Here is an 18,869-nt window from a genome sequence, read left to right on the forward strand (position 1 = left end):
TCAAAAATCCCTTTTAAGAGGCCCAAAAGCCTCCTTTCAAGAGGCTCGGAAGCCTCCATTTCAAGAAGCTCAAAATCCTTCTTTTCTAGAGGCTCAAAATCCTCCTTTTCTAGAGGCTCAAAAGCCTCCTTTCAAGAGGCTCAAGCCTCCTTTCAATATCTTTTCAAGAGGCTCGGAAGCCTCCTTTCAATATCTTTTCCAGAGGCTCGGAAGCCTCTTTTGGAGAGGCTGAGAAGTCTACTTTCAAGAGGCTCAGAAGCAGGCATTGCAATATCATCTGAGCACAGGATATTATCTTTATCTGTGCAAAGATATTATCCCTAATCAAAGAGCACTCTGGAAAGATATTATCATTTGAGCATTTAATGATGATCCTGATAGCCAGCGCGATTCGAGGTTTGTTCATGTTGCGAGGGGCGTTGCTACAACAAAAGAAGTGAAAAAATGTTTCTCCATGGCGAACATTGCACTTTGTTTACTGAGCAGATAGATAACTAAGATCGATATCCCAGCATATCATCAGTATCTTTGCTCAGAAGATCGAATGATGGGATAAATTGCAATGCCTGCTCAGAAGTCTTCTTTCAAGAGGCTCAAAAACCTCCTTCCAGGCTCAGAAGCCTCCTTCCAAGAGGCTCGGAAGGCTCCTTTCAAGAGATTCGGAAACCTCATTTCAAGAGGCTCCAAAGCATCCTTTCAAGAGGCTCAAAAGCCTCCTTCTAAGAGGCTCGGAAGCGTCCTTTCAAGAGGCTCGGAAGCGTCCTTTCAAGAGGCTCGGAAGCCTTCTTTCAAGAGGCTCGGAAGTCTTACAAGAGGCTTGGAAGCCTCCTTTCAAGAGGCTCAAAATCCTCCTTTCAAGAAACTCGGAAGCCTCCTTTCAATATCTTTTCAGGAGGCTCGGAAGCCTCTTTTGAAGAGGCTCAGAAGTCTACTTTCAAGAGGCTCAGAAGTCTTCTTTCAAGAGGCTCAAAAACCTCCTTCCAGGCTCAGATGGCTCCTTTCAAGAGGCTTGGAAGCCTCATTTCAAGAGGCTGAAAAGCATCCTTTCAAGAGGCTCGGAAACGTCCTTTCAAGAGGCTCGAAGCCTTCTTTCAAAAGGCTCGGAAGCCTCTTTTCAAGATATTTGGAAGTCTCCTTCCAAGATCCTTTCAAAAGGGTCAAAACCCTCCTTCCAGGCTCAGAAGCCTCCTTTCAAGGCCTTTCAGAGGCTTGGAAGCGTCGTTTGAAGCTGCAAAGGAAGCCTCCTTTTTAGTGGCTTAAAAACCGCCCAAGAGGCTCGGAAGCCTCTCTACAAGAGACTCAGAAGCCTCTAATGAAGAGGCGCGGAAGTCTACTTCAAATGGATTCAAAAGCCTGAAGGAGCTTCCCTTCAAAGGGCTCGGTATTATTCTTTCAAAAGGATTGGAAGCCTAATTTCAAGAGGGGGTACCTCAATTAATGCAAAAGTTCCAAGTGGTACCTCTCAAGAAAAAGGTTGAGAACCGCTGGTCTAGATGGAAATAGCTCAATAATATCACATGTTGATAAGATAACAAAATTAGATATGGACATGGTTGATATAAGAGTTAAAAGATCAGACGACAATATCAATATTTTGCACTAAAATATCGTGAGAAAATCAGGTTATGCTATTTGTAATAAGTGATCAATATCATGTGCCATTAGCTTGTTCTTATCCATAGCATATTTTGATATTTAAATTATATTTCGGTGCAACTTTTTGATATTGTTTCCTGTTTTTTTATCTCTTGTATCAATCAAGTCTATTGGCATAAATAAGGGGAGCTAGGGAGGGGGCTTAGCCCTTTCTAGAAAAAAATTTCCCACCTTAGGATTCAAGAATTTAGTTAGCAGTGATATCAATTTTTAACATATAGCATAATGAATTGCTGAAAAAAGAGAGAACACAGCAACCATTGCGCGCGGACGGCTGCTGCTAAATTTTCCTGTCAGGTTTTAACGTGTGATTCCGCTGATTTATGGTTTTTAATCTATTGACAATTTTAAAAAGTGTTTTTTTATATTATGTGTATTAGGACAGTGAAGTAGTGCCTTTGCTGGATCCAGTTTTATTTGATGCAACAGACCTGCAATGAAATTCCGGTGAGAGGTTCCAATTTTAACTCTTTTTGCTATTCTGTTCTGTTTTCTGTAGACTGTGTGATTTTTAAGATCAAATAGTTTAATCGTATTATTGTGCGTTTTATATTATTGGCTTATTATTCCAAAAAGTAGTAAAATCTCTCCGGCACCTGCTTTCTACCTATCCTTTCTGTTAAACGGGATGTCGCTTTCTATCAGATTCTATAAAAATAATTTGTTCAATGTTATCGTTTCGACTTTGTTAGGCATGTTGAAAAAGTGAAATTATGCTCGTTTTGGATTTAGATTGGACTTGGAAATATGCAGGGGATTAGATAATATTTGCAATACTAAAATCTTTTGCTTATATTTGTTTTTGGTATGGTTTTTGAGCCATAGTTCCCACTAGCTGTATAGAATATTCGGATGACTTTCCGTCGGTCATATGTGTGATATAGAATTTTAAGAAAATTTGAATAGTGTTGACTGATAATGTGTTAAGTCAAACTTAAAGGAGGCTACGGACAGTAAGGTCAATAGAACAGATATGTGGCTTTTGTTTCATTATTCTTACTACATATCTAAAATATATTCTAGGGGGCCGTACACAAATTACGTAAGCACTTATGGGGGGAGGGGGGGTCGGTCAATATCTTACGCTCCATATAAATAAAAATTCATTTGTATGAAAAAAAAATCTTACATGGGAAGAGGGGGGGTCGAAAAACCCAGAAAAATTGCTTACGTAATAAGTGTACGACCCCTAGCTACTTACATATTCTCATACACTTGGAAGTGAGTTACCTCCAAGGACAAGCTTTTGCTTCATTCACGCAAAATATATTTGAATAATTGTCGTATAATTCACTAAAACCCATGTTTTCATTGAAATCTTAAAATACATACAGATAATGCATAAATATAAGCTTACTATTCAATGCCCAAGCTTTTAATCAAGTGCATATCTGTTTTAGTAAAACGTAAAAGTAAAAAGGCATTTTTGCATGTAGCTATTTAATCTTAAAATTGAAATTAGATTTGAAAGGTTGAAAAAAATTAGAATTATCATCTTTTTTTTTTGCATCGACTATATGTACTTGATCCGTATATTATCTCTTACGCCCAACGTTCCCTATTCTATGATTTCTATAATGTAGTATGATCGGTACTCGCTGTGTAAAATTCAACATCTGTTATAGCAATGCTATAACTAGAAATAAGTAAAATACTTGTTTCTACACTACATAAAGCTGTATATTATTGATTCTATCCTGTTCCAGTAGTTTATGTTATTTAAAGATCTGTAACAATTAGTAGAATAGAAGTTGCGATCTATGTTCCTGATTACCCCACCAAACTAACTTCCTTCCCGTGGTAATTGTGGAGATGCAGAGGTATTCTCGGTCTCTAGTAGCAACAATTACTACACACTAACACTCCCTTCCTATCCCAACTGACTGTAAGGACTTGGCCGGCGCCGTTATTGATCAACATTTTCGAGCTGCTGAAATGTGCACTTTGAGAATATTTGGTAAATCCCAACCACTATTCATTTGGATCAAAGTGCAATTTGCACCAGTTCAGATCAATCACGGAGTAGCAACCATTGATATGTACAGTCAGTCTAAAGTAAGTTAAGGTAAGGTATAGCATAATGAATTACTGAAAAAGGATGAAGACACTTGGCGTTATGAATTGCAATTGGAGTTATTTATTCATATCAAATTGGTTTGAAATCAGCAAAGTAAGCTTGTTATAATAAACAACAGAGAGCCACCAAAATATCAATCATAGCAATAGACTAACGCAAAATGAACTCCCCCAAGAAATTATGACGTTTGAGCGGGTCGCATAATGAACTTTTGTTTGAGAAAACGACCCGCTCAAATGTCAAAATCCATCGGGTGAGTGAATTCGATAAACCCCTGCATAAGTCTATCGTGGTACATAACCAGCAGTCAAAGACATGTGATCATCCATCACGAAGTGAAGTGACAGCTTACCAGCAGACTTCCACTTGCCTACTAGCCTGATAATCTCTACAGCTCCCTTCAGCATCGAAGAAGGATTTTCATCGGAATCCGAGAGGAATTCTCATGTAAATTTTTGAAAAACGAGCAATGGGTAATGTTTTCAACATAACCGCGAGTAGACGTAGGACTTGTATAAACGTAACGTATTTACATTTAACTTCTAACTTTTGGATCTATAGAATTTGATTATAGGTATTGATATTGGAAACGACAACTTCCATGCTGTGTAGAATTATTAGCAATTTGTTTATTCAAAACTTCTGGAAATAAAACTAATAATTAAATACATAATTAGAATTGCTTTGTTTCTTACTATTAAGCCCTTATTTACTCAAGCAAATGTAGGGCATTTATAGATTTCTTATTGATGATAATATTTGAAGTTTAAAAATTCTATTTATAAAAATTTCACAATTGGGCAAAATGTACTATTTTAGGGAAACCGTCCCGTTTTCCAAACAAAGAAATACTTAATGTTTTGATCCCAAACTCCGAGTCTACGTCAAGTTTAATAATACAATTTCTCAGAAAATGAAAAACAAAAAATAAGATTAAGTTTCAATATTCTTCTGGAAATTATTTTTTACGTACTTTTTTAAAACATTTACATGTAAGACAGCGAAATTATCTAATCTAAAATGGATATTAACACTATTGCTTATTGTGCATCTTTAATTGCTTATGTCTTTTGCAAATAAATGCAAGTAATTATTTTAATCGAATTTTTTATCAGCGCACTTTTTTATTTCTAGGGAATCGGAACTGTTATAGTATAACCATGTTTCAATGTACGTAATAAAAATAAAAATAAATAAATAAATTTGAAACCCATCACCTGGATGAGCAGATCAAATCTCTCTAATTTCATTTTTCATCATCCACCACCGCTGCCCTCGCTGCCACAGCCATCATCGGCCTGTAGCCGTGAACCCCGAGCGATGCGATGGGCGATTGCATCCATCGTAACCGACACCACTGCATCCGACCATCATCAAGCACAGAATGACAAAAAATGCGCCCACTTCTTTTATGCATATTCGCAGACCCACCCACCGGCAGTTCTACCGCTGGTGACTGTATGCTGTCGCTGTGTAGGTAAACACAGCGAACGAACGAACGAACGAACGAAACGAAAAATGCGGGAGCAAAAAGCACGTCAGTACGCGCTGCTGTCACAAATTGTAATGACTCGCACACGGCAGGCACTGCTTCTTTTATACACAAAGAAAATCTTCCGGTAGACCCGAACATACCGTGACATACCGCATTCTGATGTCCGTGTTAGGAATGCACGGGATTGATTACATATGAAATTTTGACTGGCTTTGACAAGAATTGAAATTCTCAGTAGCTAATCGTTAATAATCTTAAGTTTCAATAAAATAGGCAAAATGGTGAAGAGTGTCCAAGTCGATTGATATATAATTCTTAAAAATCCATCAAAAGATAAAGGCGCTAGAAACGTTCAAAATCTTCCCTTCCAGCGTAACGCTCTCGATTTCCAAAAATCTAAATGACACCCAGTATAGTAAAGAAAGACGTAAGTCCTACGTCAAAAAAAGTGTAACTAGAGTCTAGCTTTCGCTCGATCTTTCAACACGTATCTATGGACTTGACTTTCGGGTAAGAAGATTTTCCTTTAGTGCCTATCGCGAACAAGGCGGCCTCAGTCGGCCTCATTGGCCCATTCCACAGTCGTGCCATTGAGGATGATTTTACAGTCCCCAGGCGGAACAAGTTTAGGGGATTTGGAGTGGGGGAAAATGATGACCTGGGTCTTCGCCGCGTTGATACAGATCTTCCAGCTGGTGAGGTACTCTGTCAGGGCATCCAGGCCTCGTTGGAGTTTTGCCACTAGCGCTCTGATCACTCTACCGTTGTAGACGATGGATGTGTCATCTGCGAACAGAGACAGAATGCCGCCTTCTGGAGGTTCTGGCATGTCGGAGGTGAACAGATTGAAAAGCAGGGGCCCGGGGATACTGCCCTGGGGAACGCCTGCGACGATGTTGTGCGCATTGGAACACGCTCCGCTGATTGAGACCCGGAATGTCCTTGCCGACAGGTAATTGTTGATGATTTTCACCAGGTAGCTGGGAAGATTGTAGCGTTGTAGTTTGTACACCAGGCCATCATGCCATACATTGTCAAATGCCTTCTCGACATCGAGTAAGGCCATGGCGGATGTTTTCGAGACAAACTTGTTCCGTCTGAGGACGTTGGTAACTCGGGTCAGTTGGTGTACAGTTGACCGACCGCGTCGGAAACCAAACTGTTCCTCGAGCAAGATGTTGAGATTTTCGACAGACTCAAGTAACCGGTGATGAAAAGCTTTTTCGAATAGCTTGGATAATCCTGAGAGAAGGCTGATGGGACGATAACTTTTGGGTGAGGAAGGATCCTTCCCAGGCTTCCGGATGGGGATGACTTTCGCTGACTTCCAGGACGATGGGAAGTAGCTGAGCCGGAGACACTGATTAAAGATCAGCGAGAGGTGCTCAAAGAACGGAGCACTCATGTGTTTGAGCTCGAGATTCAGGATGCTGTCGAAGCCTGGGGCCTTCATGTTCTTCGATGATTTGATATAGGCTGTCAATTCGCCAGCTGAGATCTCCAACTCCTCCGAGAAGTCGTTGGGAATCAAATGGATGTTGTTAGCATGCTCGTTGACGGCTGCTTCGTGTGGACTGACGATGTTCTGCCCAAGATTGTGTGAGCTGACGAAGTGACGACCTATTTCAGCGACCTTCTCTGCAGGAGTTATCAAGCGATCCTTAGAGCCATTGTTGTCTAGTGGGATCAAAGGTGGAATGGGCCGAGGCTTGGATTTTAGAATTTTGGTCATTTTCCAGAACGGCTTAGCATAATCTGGGAGAGTGCGGATCTTATTCGAGAAATCGTTATTTTTGAGGTCCACCATTCTGGCCTTGATAATTTTTGTGATTCGATTGAGTACGCTGAAACTGCCTGCGAGTGACATTCCGCAATCGAATCAAATCTTTGGTGAGTGTATCGATGTTCAAGGAGTTGCTTACCTGCCGAGCCGTCGGTACGTGTTGCTCTCGGGCCGCCGTGATCGCCTCCTCGAAGGCGCACAGTTGGCGGTCGATACTTTCCGGCGTCTCCGGACGCACCTCGTAGTCGACGGTGTTATCGACGCACTGCTGGAACCGCTGCCAGTTCACTCGGTGGTAGTTCCGCCGTAACTGCTGGTGCCGATTGACCGAGGAGCCCAGCTCCGCCACCACCGGATAGTGATCCGAACTGAGCTCCTGGTAGACAACCGGCTGCGAGACGTGGTCACTCAGGTTTGTTATGTAGAGGTCGAGGGTTGCATGGACACCGGACCGACTCAGCCGAGTGGGGGAATCCGGGCTCAAGATCGTGTAGTGGCCTTCCTCCATGTCGTTGCTCCAGATGGTGCCGTTTCGATTGCCGCGACTGTTGCCCCAGGCTTGATGTTTGGCATTCAAGTCGCCGGCAATGATATACTGGCCTTGCCTCCGCGTCAGCTTGACGATGTCCCTCCGAAGGGCAACCGATGATCCATCGCCGGCTTTGGCTTGCGTTGGACAGTACGCCGCGATGAGCGCGATTGTGCCGACCGAAGTGTTGATTTCGACACCGATGGCCTCGATGACACTGAGCTGGAAGCTTGGAAGCAGACGACAGTTGATGTTGTAGCGAAGAGCGATGGCCACACCACCTCCCCTGGTCGGCCGGTCGAGTCGCACGATGCGGAAGTCCGGGATGTTGACGTTCACCTCCGGTTTTAACCATTCCCTCGCAGCAGAGTTCGTTTCCGCACGCTTTGCCGTTGCAGCTTTTACGCTCCTCCCCGTCTCCATCCTTTCACGGGCCACCATCCAGCCGCCTTTCAACTGCCCGAAAAATTTGTTACTGGATTAAAATCTCCTCTTTTTTTTCTCCTCCCGGACTGCCATAAAATTTTATTATCACAGTTTTATAAACACAAAGCACGATAAATTCTATGAAGTTGACCAATTTTTACTTCGATCGCTTCACTATTACATTTCGGATTCAATTTTAAAAACTTTAAAAAAACTGGGAATCGAAAAAAATGACGCTGCGTAAAAAATATTCTTCTAATTTGAACAATGGCACACTCCGTTCTTGTTTTGGGTAGCCCTTTGTGGTGGCCCAAAGTTTATCGCCACAGTTGGCGCACTTGGGATCGCCCATCTCCATCCTGTCACACTCGTTGGCCGGATGGGGTTCATTCACCACAATTGTTGCGGCACGGCTTTTTGCGGCAGTTCCTGGTGCCGTGCTCGAAGTTGAAGCAGTTGGTGCATTGCTTGACGTCGCGTTACACGGGCCGATATCGCTCCAGTCAACGACGGTGTAATTAATAACGCCGACCAGCTTAAGATCCTTCCAGGTGGTGGAGACGTGCACCAGATGAATCAGATAAAGCTGGTCGCTGGATCCCCTTAGCGAACTTTCGGGCGCAAATCCAGCGGATCGGATCGATTCACAAACACAGGCAGGCACTTCTCCTACCGCTCTGGTTGCACCTGCGGCAGCTGGGATTGCTGCTTATTACGTTTCTTCGGCGGATTTCCGATATTGTCGATTGGCAATGACGAATATACGTTGGTCTACAAAAGCTGCTTGGAGGGGTTATCCGCGCCTTCAATTGCATTGCGCTTCGGCACCATTCCCGCGACCGAGTAGGCCACCGAGTCTCCCAAAACGGGTCGACTAATAAGATAAGTCTGGAAGTACTTGCAGGAGTACTGCCCGACCAGTAGATAGTAACAGATTTACATCAGAACTTGTTATTTTTATAATATTATTGCAAGTTTTGTTCTTTGTAAGTTATGACTAAATGGTTGGAGCCTCTGACAGATCGTTCCGCGGAATTATCTCTTCGATTCCTCATCCGTTGTGAGGTTCTCAATCCTTTGGTCACTGACAACCTCGAGATGTTGCTCAAACAAAACCCTCCAACTCAATTAATAAGTTTTACCCCTACCGCTTGTCTGTAGTACCCCATCACGAATGTATTCCTCTTGTTGGCCATTTAAATGTCTGTTGTCCCTTTCGTATGTTTTCCTCTGTCGTTGTCTCCCAAGAAAATCTTATCGTTAAAGATGTGAAACATCGTCAGGAATGACAGCTATGTGAACACCAGCATTGTAATTACTTAGGAATCCCTAATTCCCTTCCTTTCGTACTGTATCATTGTTGTCCATAACCTCGACCCAAACCCCGAGATTTTCGGGTCTTCAAAACTAACATTATTGTACAAGAATCATGAAAAATTGCATTAAATAACTGTAACTGTTCTGTAACACTCCACGGCAAATGAGCGATGAATTGCAAACAACATTTTATTCTTTTTTTTTTGGCATGCAATTTTTATTAAAAAAATCTGAACGAAAGAATCGCATATAGCTCGAAAAGTTAGATATGATTATGATTCTTTCATTAAAAGATAGGATAACGGCAGGTATTCCCGGCCGGCTATTGCGCTATGGCACAACCCTATAAAGTCAATTGCATCTTTAAGCTCAATTTCAATTAGCTGCGTCGTAAATTCTCGAGTACGCACACACAATTACCGAGGAGTAGCGTGATAAACTTATAAAACATAAACAATCCCGATAATAAAGATAAAAAAATACCGAGGAGTTGAAATTTTTTTTGTATCTCTGGCTTTTGAGATTGTATCGGGAATTGGATCCTGTCTAAAATGCCACCTGTAACTAGACTAATCCAAATTAATTCTCTTTTTTCTCTACCAGCACGGCGCCATCTCTATGACTGGGCGATAGCAGCACCGTTTCCTGGGTCTCCACCTTCCCCGTCTCCTCTACGCCAAACATGGACAAGCTGGAGCTCGAGATACGGAGGGAGATCGATGAGATGAACACGAGCGTTTCGCTCATCGATCGACTCGACTCGAGCGACACCATGGACGACGAGAAGCAGGAGCAGCTGCTCTCGTCGACACGGGCCGTGTTCGACAACCTCAACTCGAGTCACGCCAAAAACAGCCTGACGGATTCGCAGATTTCGATCATTTCGAAGCATGACGGCTATCCGGAGTCGGGACATTACTACGCCACGCCACTGACTCCGACGACGGACACCAGCGGAGAGTGCTCCGACAAACTCGGAACGGCATTCACTTCGATATCGGAGGAAGACAAAACCGTGATGACCGACAGTAGCGGGATGATGCAAGTTACCAACGACACCAGCTGTAAGGACACCAAAACTGACATCAGCAGCAACGATTTGCGCAAAACTAAAGTCAAACAGAAAAAGAAAGACTCCAAAGGGGACAATAAGGCCGCCAATGCGGCGGCTGCGAAACACAAGAAGGCTGCAGTTGCAGCAGCCGCCGCCGGGCACAAACTGGCCGGCGCCGATCAGTATTCTCCCAATGGCGGGAACTCCTCATTAGTCAGTTTTCTTTTTCCGCCGGGCTCGCCCCAGCTAAAAAAGAATAACCTCCCCTCGACAGTGGTGCTGGGGGTGCTCCAGTTGCTTTTCAGCGTAACGCTGGCGGCGCTCGGTGGCCTCGTGCTGGCGCGGAATGCCTCCCTGGCCATGGCCGGTACGGGACTTTGGTGTGGTGCCATTGCCGGGATCGCCGGCTCGCTGGGACTGATGAACGTGAAGATGGCCAAAACGGGCTTCCTGGCGGTGAACCTGATCTGCGTTGCGTCCAGTACGCTCGGGCTGGCCCTGACCGGGATCGGTGCCGTCCGTGATGCCAATCTGGCTCAGCAGGATGAGGTTAGTAGGATCCGATTTTCATTTGATATTTTATTGACCCATCTGGATATGATGTTCTCTTCTGTCATCCTTGTGGTTTCTTCTGTTTTTTTTCCCTTTGTTCTATTTTCGTTTGATAGTCGGTGTGGATAGCGGTGACAGCAGGTTCGGGACTGTTGACGGCACTGGCGTTGCACTTTCTCGTTAGCGTCTTCTCGGTGTACTATTCAGCGCTGAAGCTTTGCGCCAGGTGAGTTAATAACACAAAGAAATCCTATCATAAGGGCAGTTATTCTGATTTCTGGTTGATATTTCTAACTTCGTAAATTTATGAAATGAAAAAAAAAGCTGACTTGTTTGTAGCTCTGACAAAACTGAAACAGAACATGCTCGATACGTTAGTCTTGCATTTTTTTTATCTAGCATGGGTTCGTCTATTGACAATATTTAGCTTCTTCACACCTGATTGATTGTTTTATTAACAGCAAACATGAAGCTTGTTTCAACAAATATCTACTGAACCCAATAATCTACACATTTATATCACCGGAGGGCAAGGGCCAAAACTGGGTTTCTGCATGTTTGTGTGTCCCTTTGGACGCAAACATCGTAACCATCCTCGTGACTCTATCAGCATCAGTAGGTATTAGTATCATCGTTGGGGGCATTGTAGAGGTAATATGTTGTCTTTTCGAATTATCACAATGCAATTTTTGCTTCTCAGTATCTCTCTCCAATGATTTGAGACAACAAGGAATCGAACTTCGCAAAACCCAACTGGCAAAAGTTTCGAAATTTTCCATGAATCATTTTAGTGTAATAAACAGTAGGTATGTAGGGGAACTGTTCTATTTTCCACCTCATCGCTAATCAAAGAAATACAGCACCAATCTCGTCGCTTCTTTTGCTAACACGCTGAGTGCTCACTGCTGAAAAAAAACAACAAAATAATAAACAAACCAAATTTCTTTTCATTGATTTGATGGGATGGAAATAGGAGCTATCGGATGAATTACCGAACCGTTCCCCTATAACCGCATAAAATTTTGAAGAAAAGTCTTTTCAATTCAACCAAGTTTTCCAAATACCATACCATACCAAATCCTTCATGAATGATTCTCTATATCGCTTTAGAGAACTCCTCCGGATATTCCTCCAGGAGTTCGCCCGGATTTTCCTCCAGGAATTCCTTCGGATATTCCCCCATGAACTCATTCGGATATTCCTCCAGGAAGTCCACTGGATATTCCTCCAGAAGTGCCTGCGGATATTCCTCCAGATTTGCCTAAAGGAATTCTCCCGGGTACTCCTCTACAAATTTCTCCAAATATTCCTTCAAATGTTGCTCCATTTTCTGGCCTTGGATCCGACGACGTAGCTGGGAATTCCGTAGGGGCGATAAACTTTGCTTGCCGGGGTGACGTCCCCAGGCTCGTAGCAACAATCGGTTATAAGACTGTCCGTGAGCGGGGGTAATCCCACCGGACCTCACAGCAGTCCGCACCTCGAAAGCTATAGTTGCCACACACCCACCACGTGTGGCTCGACAATATCGAAAAGGGCTTATCGGCCACCAGCCTGTGAACTCGCCACCGTCCACGTTTCTTGGTCTTGGTTCGGGTTCTTCACTTGTGATGCTGCTTCGAACGGCATTCACCTTACTCTCCAGGGCACGAACAAGGGCTGTTATTTCCACGTCCCACAAATAGCGTCTCCAACGGCTATTAAGCTGGCCTCTTTAGACGTTTTTTAACTTCCAGGGTACCCAGTCCTCAAAACCACCAAACTGTCTTTTCTGTTCCTGAGATACACCTTTGCTTTCTCGCCGTTCACAATCGACTCTTCTTTTTCCATCAGTTTACCGCCTCCCTCATTCCATTCCTCTTTTCCTACTCCCTCTTGCCTTCTTTATCCCCTCTCTCTTCTAATCGGATTAGTAATCGAGATACCAACCTCTAGGAATGGATATAGATGAGAGGTGAGCTAGGAACGAGGGACATCTTATAGGACAGACGAATGAAAATTTGAATATTTGAACTAACTTTATTAATACCCGTCGTACACTTTTTATTTACTCCAGAAGTTCTATTTCTTACGGTAACATCTCTCCCATATTGTATCCGTTGATGAAGGTCACAAATTCCATATTTTTCCAGCAATTCCTGCTGGGAATTTTCTATTGGTAATTTGTTTTTGGTAATGAAAAATAGTATGCGAGGAATTATAGCAATTAAACAAGAACACTTTATTAAAATAAACTAAATTTGAAATACGTGTCTGAACACGCGAACAACGCTTTTAATAATGAAAAAACTCCAACAATTCCACATCACACAAGCTATGTTAAAGATCGCTTGGTTATGCTTTGAACTTACAAATTGCATGCAAGTCTGGTTATCTTCCCACAGCGTGACTGGTTTGAACGAGGGCTCTCTGAAATCTTCAAATAGGTTCAATAACCAAACCGCTTCTTAGCTCGCCTCGCTTAGTGCCTCATATTCCGACTCCATCGATGACAAAGTTACGGAATCCTGTAGACGGCTTGTCCACGAAATTGCTCCTCCGGCATACATGTGGTGGCATACTCCGGTGGTAGACTTCCGAGTTTTCAAACCACCCGCCCAGTCCGCATCTGAGTATCCAGTCAGCTTGCCTTTAGGATCTCCATATTGTACTTTCACTTTTTCGTTCCTTTCAGGTAGCGGGCCACACATTTAGCAGCTATCCAATCAGTCGTTGTTGGTGAACATACGCTTCTTTCCTAAATAGACACACTTGCAGCGTTGTATGGTCATGCTCCCACTAGACTCCGATATTGCGTGTTTGTTTCTAGTAGAGGACTAATCTCCCGGGTTTTGATAAATCCATTCGCCATTGGGGTCTTTGTATTCTTGGCGTCACCCAATTTAAAGTGCTCCACAACTCGTTCAATATGGCTTTCCAAACAAATTCTGTATTTACCATCTTCTTCGAGATTTCCATCCTCATTATGTCATCTCAAATTGTCTCGACTTCCCTAGGCATAAAATTATTATCGTGCTAGACTCATGATATACGAATGCAAAAATGGTAACCTGGCTTAGAAACCTCGCAGTTAATAACTGTGGAAGTGCGTAATAAAAAACTAAGCTGCGAGCCGGCTCTGTCCCAGTGTGGGGATGTAATGCCAATAAGAAGAAGAAGAAGATGTCATCTCGCATCCAAACATTATGTCATCGATATGTACCAGAAAATATAAACGTTTCCCGTTCACAATCCTGGTATAGAGGCTTGGATCAGCTGTACTCTGCTTGAACTTCAGCCCTTGGAGAACGGCAAGATTGGTTATGGTTCCAACAACGAGCCGACTATTTCAACCCGTAAAAGCAACCCGTAAATGTAGGCTACATAGCTGCTTCTCCTTTCCGTTGACCACGAATCCAGTCAGTTGTCGCATATAAAGCTCCTCCTCGAGCTTCCATACAGGTATGTAGTCTTCGCATCAAAGTGCATCAAGATCAAATTCCATTTTGTAGCAATAGCCAGGGATGTTCGTACTGTCGTCTGCTTTATTAGTGGAGCGAAGACCTCGTCATAGTCTTGACCTTACTTTTGACAGAAACCTTGGGAAATTAGACGAGCTTTGTACTTTACAGCTGGTTTACGCCCAGCTGGGAGGTCTACTAACTCCCGTGTTCCGTTCTCCACGTGAAATCGAAGCTTGTCCTTCATGGCTTTCCACCATTTAGCACTCTTGCCACAGCTTGAAGCTTCACGAAGCGTTCGGGACTCCATCTCCTCCTCTAGTGGAAGAGTGCTGTAGAATCTGCAATGTGCTCCTACTGTCGCCCAGCACACACAACCTGCTTGCTTGGCAGTACAAACACGAAAGATGCCGACTCTTTGTCGCTGAAAGCGATGCCTGCTACGATGCGCATAAATCAGGGACGTATTGAGGGGTGCATAAATACTATGCGTTTCGTAAATATGATGGGGTTATAAAGCACCCTCTCACAAGTGCCTGCCACAAAAATCTCCTCTATCGGCCACCAAGGTGCTAAACCTTTCGTCGATCTTGATGATCGCCTTGCGATTTCATCCATCGGAAAACCATGGAATGATGAACTTGATTCGGATGCACTAGCATGGTCAGAAATATCCAAACGATTTTCTTCATCATTACCGACTGCAACTTCTTCATCACTGTCTTCAATTTGTTCAGGAACTGCTTATACTTCAATCTTTTCGATATTTTTCCTATCAATGGGTATAATAACATCTTCACGTTTCTTTTCAGGAAAAATTGATACTTCCTCTTCTGGAGCTCCACAAATTTCGCATCATGACTAATCAAAATCATGCCGTTCTCAAGATTCAAGAAACGGTATGCATATCCAACGAAAATTAACCTCACCGCTTTCGGATCTATTTTTTTGCGTTTTTCTTTTGGAACGTGGACGTACGCATCCAAGCCAAAAACATGCAGGTGCACGTACAATGGTTTCTTGTTATGCCACAACTTGTATGGTGTCTGCTCAAGAACTGATAATGGAAGACGATTTTGGGGGTAATTTTCAGTACATAGAGCCTCACCCCTAAGTCTCCTGAATAAAGATACAAAAAAAGCCTCACCCCAGTACTGCCGTAATCTGGAAAAGTGACTTAACAGCCATTTTACAATAGGCATGTTTTCCATTTTTCTGTTAAAAAGCTCGATGAGTAGTACTCGATAACATTTTTGGAAAATGTCGTATACGTCACTTTTCCAGATTACGGCAGAGTACCTCTTGTCGAATTCTGACTCGAGAAGGACATCGAACCACTTCGACCTCATAACGATTCTTCCGTTCCGTTTGCCGTTTTGCTATGGCAAATACGGTGCAGTTTGTTGCACAATAATCCCATTAGCAGCAAGCAAACTCTTGTATGACGTGCTGGAATATTCTTCTCCTCAATCTGAGCGAATGATCCGAGGATACCGTCCGAATTAGTTCTTCACAATACTGCTATATTATTATTTTTTGTGTAATATTCAAACAGCCCTGGATGATTCAGAGTGATTGCAAGAACTCGCTCCGGAAACTGTTTCAAACGATATAATCCTCCACTGTACTATTTCCTTGTCGCGTAGGACTCGGCAGCCAGTTTTCTCAAATACTACACTGTACACAAGACAAGATCACAAATCTTACCTACGGATAACAGATTTCCTGCGAGAGATGGCACATCTGCTTTCCAATTCCAGTCAAGGATACTACCTTCCCGGTAGCTGACCCACGGGACTACCGTCAGCCAAACAAATCTCCACACTTTTGCTTCGGATCAGGTTGGTCAGCATCTTTCCTTCACTCGTCATGTGCAACGTTGCACCGTAATCCAAATACCACATTCCGGTATCACATGGAGTTGCAATCAGACACGAATCATGGCACGAGCTTTCCCATCCCTCAGGATTAAGGCGGCCGTCCGTCACACTAGGTTTCCATATCGCGCATCACTATGAAAGCTGTTGCCAGCTCGTATGTGATGTCGCGGCGCTGGGAATCGCTGAGCTCGAATATTTTGCTCTTGAGCGAGCAAACATTCCAGTTGACCAGACCCTCCCTAGAAGCTATTTTCAATTACAGAAAGTTGGTTGTAGATTTGAGTCAGCTGCTCCGGTGTGTAGAGCGGTGCGGAATCCTCCGGATTTAGGATGGTCATTTTGCTGCCGGCAAAATGCAGAGTGAGGCAGTGGTCACCATAATTTATTGAATAGACCAGCGAGGAAATCGACTATTGACTTCTAGTGGGATTGTGGTTTCAGCACCGCACCGGCTAGTTTTTTATGTGGTTCCAGTGATGGAATGATCTACACATGCTAGCATTTTCATCTGCCACCGGGGGGTGATGGAATTTCCGGAAAGTTTCGATTGTTGAGCGGTTTGGACGGTTTTTGGTAGAGGCTTTCTTGCGAATTTCTAAGAACTCCGCATGCTTTGGGCAGGCTTTCTTTGTGCCCTATTAATTGTCCCAACAGTGCAACATCTGCTCGCATGTGTCGACTCCTCCGTGATCATATCCGCACCAGGTGCAACGAGCGTCCTTGAAACAAAACAGAGCCGGTTCATACATTTAGTAACGTCTTGATGCACCAGTTTATATTTGGTCCTCTCAATCACTGTGCCTTTGAAAGTTTTGATGAGCTTTGGATCCTTCAATGATCAGCTGATCATGGTTGTTCCGGGTTGTGTCATGCCGGCGGATTTTGAAAATGTTAGGAGACTTCAGATCTCTATCCTTTAGAGCTTCCTTAAGTTCCTTCTTACCTACGCAATACGATTTTGTGGAGCTTTTTAACGAAGACAACGTGGATGTAGAATTCGAATCAGTTGACGTTCAGGTACTCAAGCACCTTCTCATAGTGAGACCAATCCACGGTCACATCTTCGACGGTCAAGTTGGGGTCGAGGCCCAGGTCTACCGAAACCCAATCAGTACTGCAATTTCTCATTTGCAATGAGAGATGTCACGCGATGTTAACATATCTGCCCCTTTCCTAATGCTACGTATCGTTTTTGTTTGTATTTATGACATTTCTGTATTTAAACCAAGAAGAATTACAGGATTAGTTAGGATAGTTGAAGGAATTTACGCCTGAACTTTGAATGGTGAAGGAGGTGCTTATCCAATAATATTTCGTGTAGAGCTCCCCATGCAAATAATCAAACCGTCCGTAGAATTTCAATGGAGATGAAGAATAGGTTGAAAAATATATCCCATCCATCCTTTATCATTCGTCGGGGAATGAACAATCCCAAAATAGATTGATTTACGACACAAAAGAGAAGATGAAGTTTGGGCCACTGTATATTCGACACAACTATGGTAAAACTGATTTTAATAATTATTGAATTTTTTCAAGTCAAATGTAGGCCCACGCTATTCAAATTATTGACAGTTGACTTGTATGATTGAACTCAATTCAACGTATACTATGCCTGATTCGTTCTATGCGGAGATTTCCCTCCAATTTTTTCTTTTTCTCCGTAATATCAACAAATTTTGTTACATTATTAATAACATGCTCCTATAGGGCACGGCACAGAAAGATCTCTTTATTTTTCATTCTTCATAAATTTTGACGTTTAATGGCCTTGTTGTTTTCTAATTTCTTTGCAGCGAGAAAGAGACAAAGCAGCCCGTGCAGTGCCCAAAACAGAGAATTCAAGCTCTATCTAGAATAAGGGCGAATGTCGCAAGAGAGGATTCTCTCTGTGGACTTCCCCTCTTTTTAATAAAAGTGACAAGCAGCGGATTTCTTTGTGGTTTATCACCTCAGCACGATAGAAAACAATGCGAACTTGCATTCTGATGTGATAAACTGCAAAGAAATCCTCTGCTTGTCACTTTTATTTAAAAGAGGGGAAGTTGACGAAGAGAATTCTCTCTTGCGACATTCGCCCTTTTACCAGATAGAGCTTGAATTTTGGCTCAATTTGTGTCGTTCTTTGCTGTTATCTGGCGTGCTCGTTTCTGAAAAAAAAAATCACGAAAATGAGAAATTAAACAATTTGCGATCAAATTGTTTGAATTCAAGGAGCAGTTCCCCTACAGGGCCACTCGGTGTCGTATTCACCAAGCGCTGATTGACGGCAGACTGCTTTATGGACTGGAACTGACTTGTTTAGCACGTTGTGAGCTTGTCAACATACTCTCCCCAGTCTTCAACCAATACCTCCGCATAGCTTCCGGACTTCTTTTTTGCACACCCGCTGAGGCTGCCTGTGCCGAAGCAGGTGTCCTCCTATTTCGCCATCGTGTGCAAGTGGCTATTTGCCTAAAAGCCGCCACATCCGGAAACCATAGGAACCCTCTCCTTGTTCTTCTTCTTCTTCTTCTTTCTGGTGCTCACTTTTGTTCAGTGAGCTGCTGGATGGCACCCTCTCCTTGTTCAAGAGGATTGGATTATGCACACGATAGCCAGCGTCAGTCTCCCCCCGGTGGCTAGGGTCTACTGGCATGGAGCGAGGAGCTGGCACTCCT

The 18,869-nt window shown here is 43.3% G+C and overlaps 1 protein-coding gene across 5 annotated transcripts in view; it reads left to right on the forward strand.

Moving 5' to 3' along the window:
* Window positions 1-18,869, forward strand: part of LOC134206892 (uncharacterized) — a 343,495-nt gene that overhangs the window by 289,671 nt on the left and 34,955 nt on the right. For all 5 annotated transcript variants that reach the window (XM_062682637.1, XM_062682634.1, XM_062682636.1 and 2 more), the window contains exons 3-4: window positions 9,887-10,886; window positions 11,006-11,115. In XM_062682637.1, coding sequence (XP_062538621.1) covers window positions 9,966-10,886; window positions 11,006-11,115 — 1,031 coding nt within the window. In that variant the 5' untranslated portion in view covers window positions 9,887-9,965. The remainder of the gene's footprint in view (window positions 1-9,886; window positions 10,887-11,005; window positions 11,116-18,869) is intronic.

Source organism: Armigeres subalbatus, chromosome 1, assembly GCF_024139115.2.
Source record: "Armigeres subalbatus isolate Guangzhou_Male chromosome 1, GZ_Asu_2, whole genome shotgun sequence".
Classification (NCBI taxonomy): Eukaryota; Metazoa; Arthropoda; class Insecta; order Diptera; family Culicidae; genus Armigeres; species Armigeres subalbatus.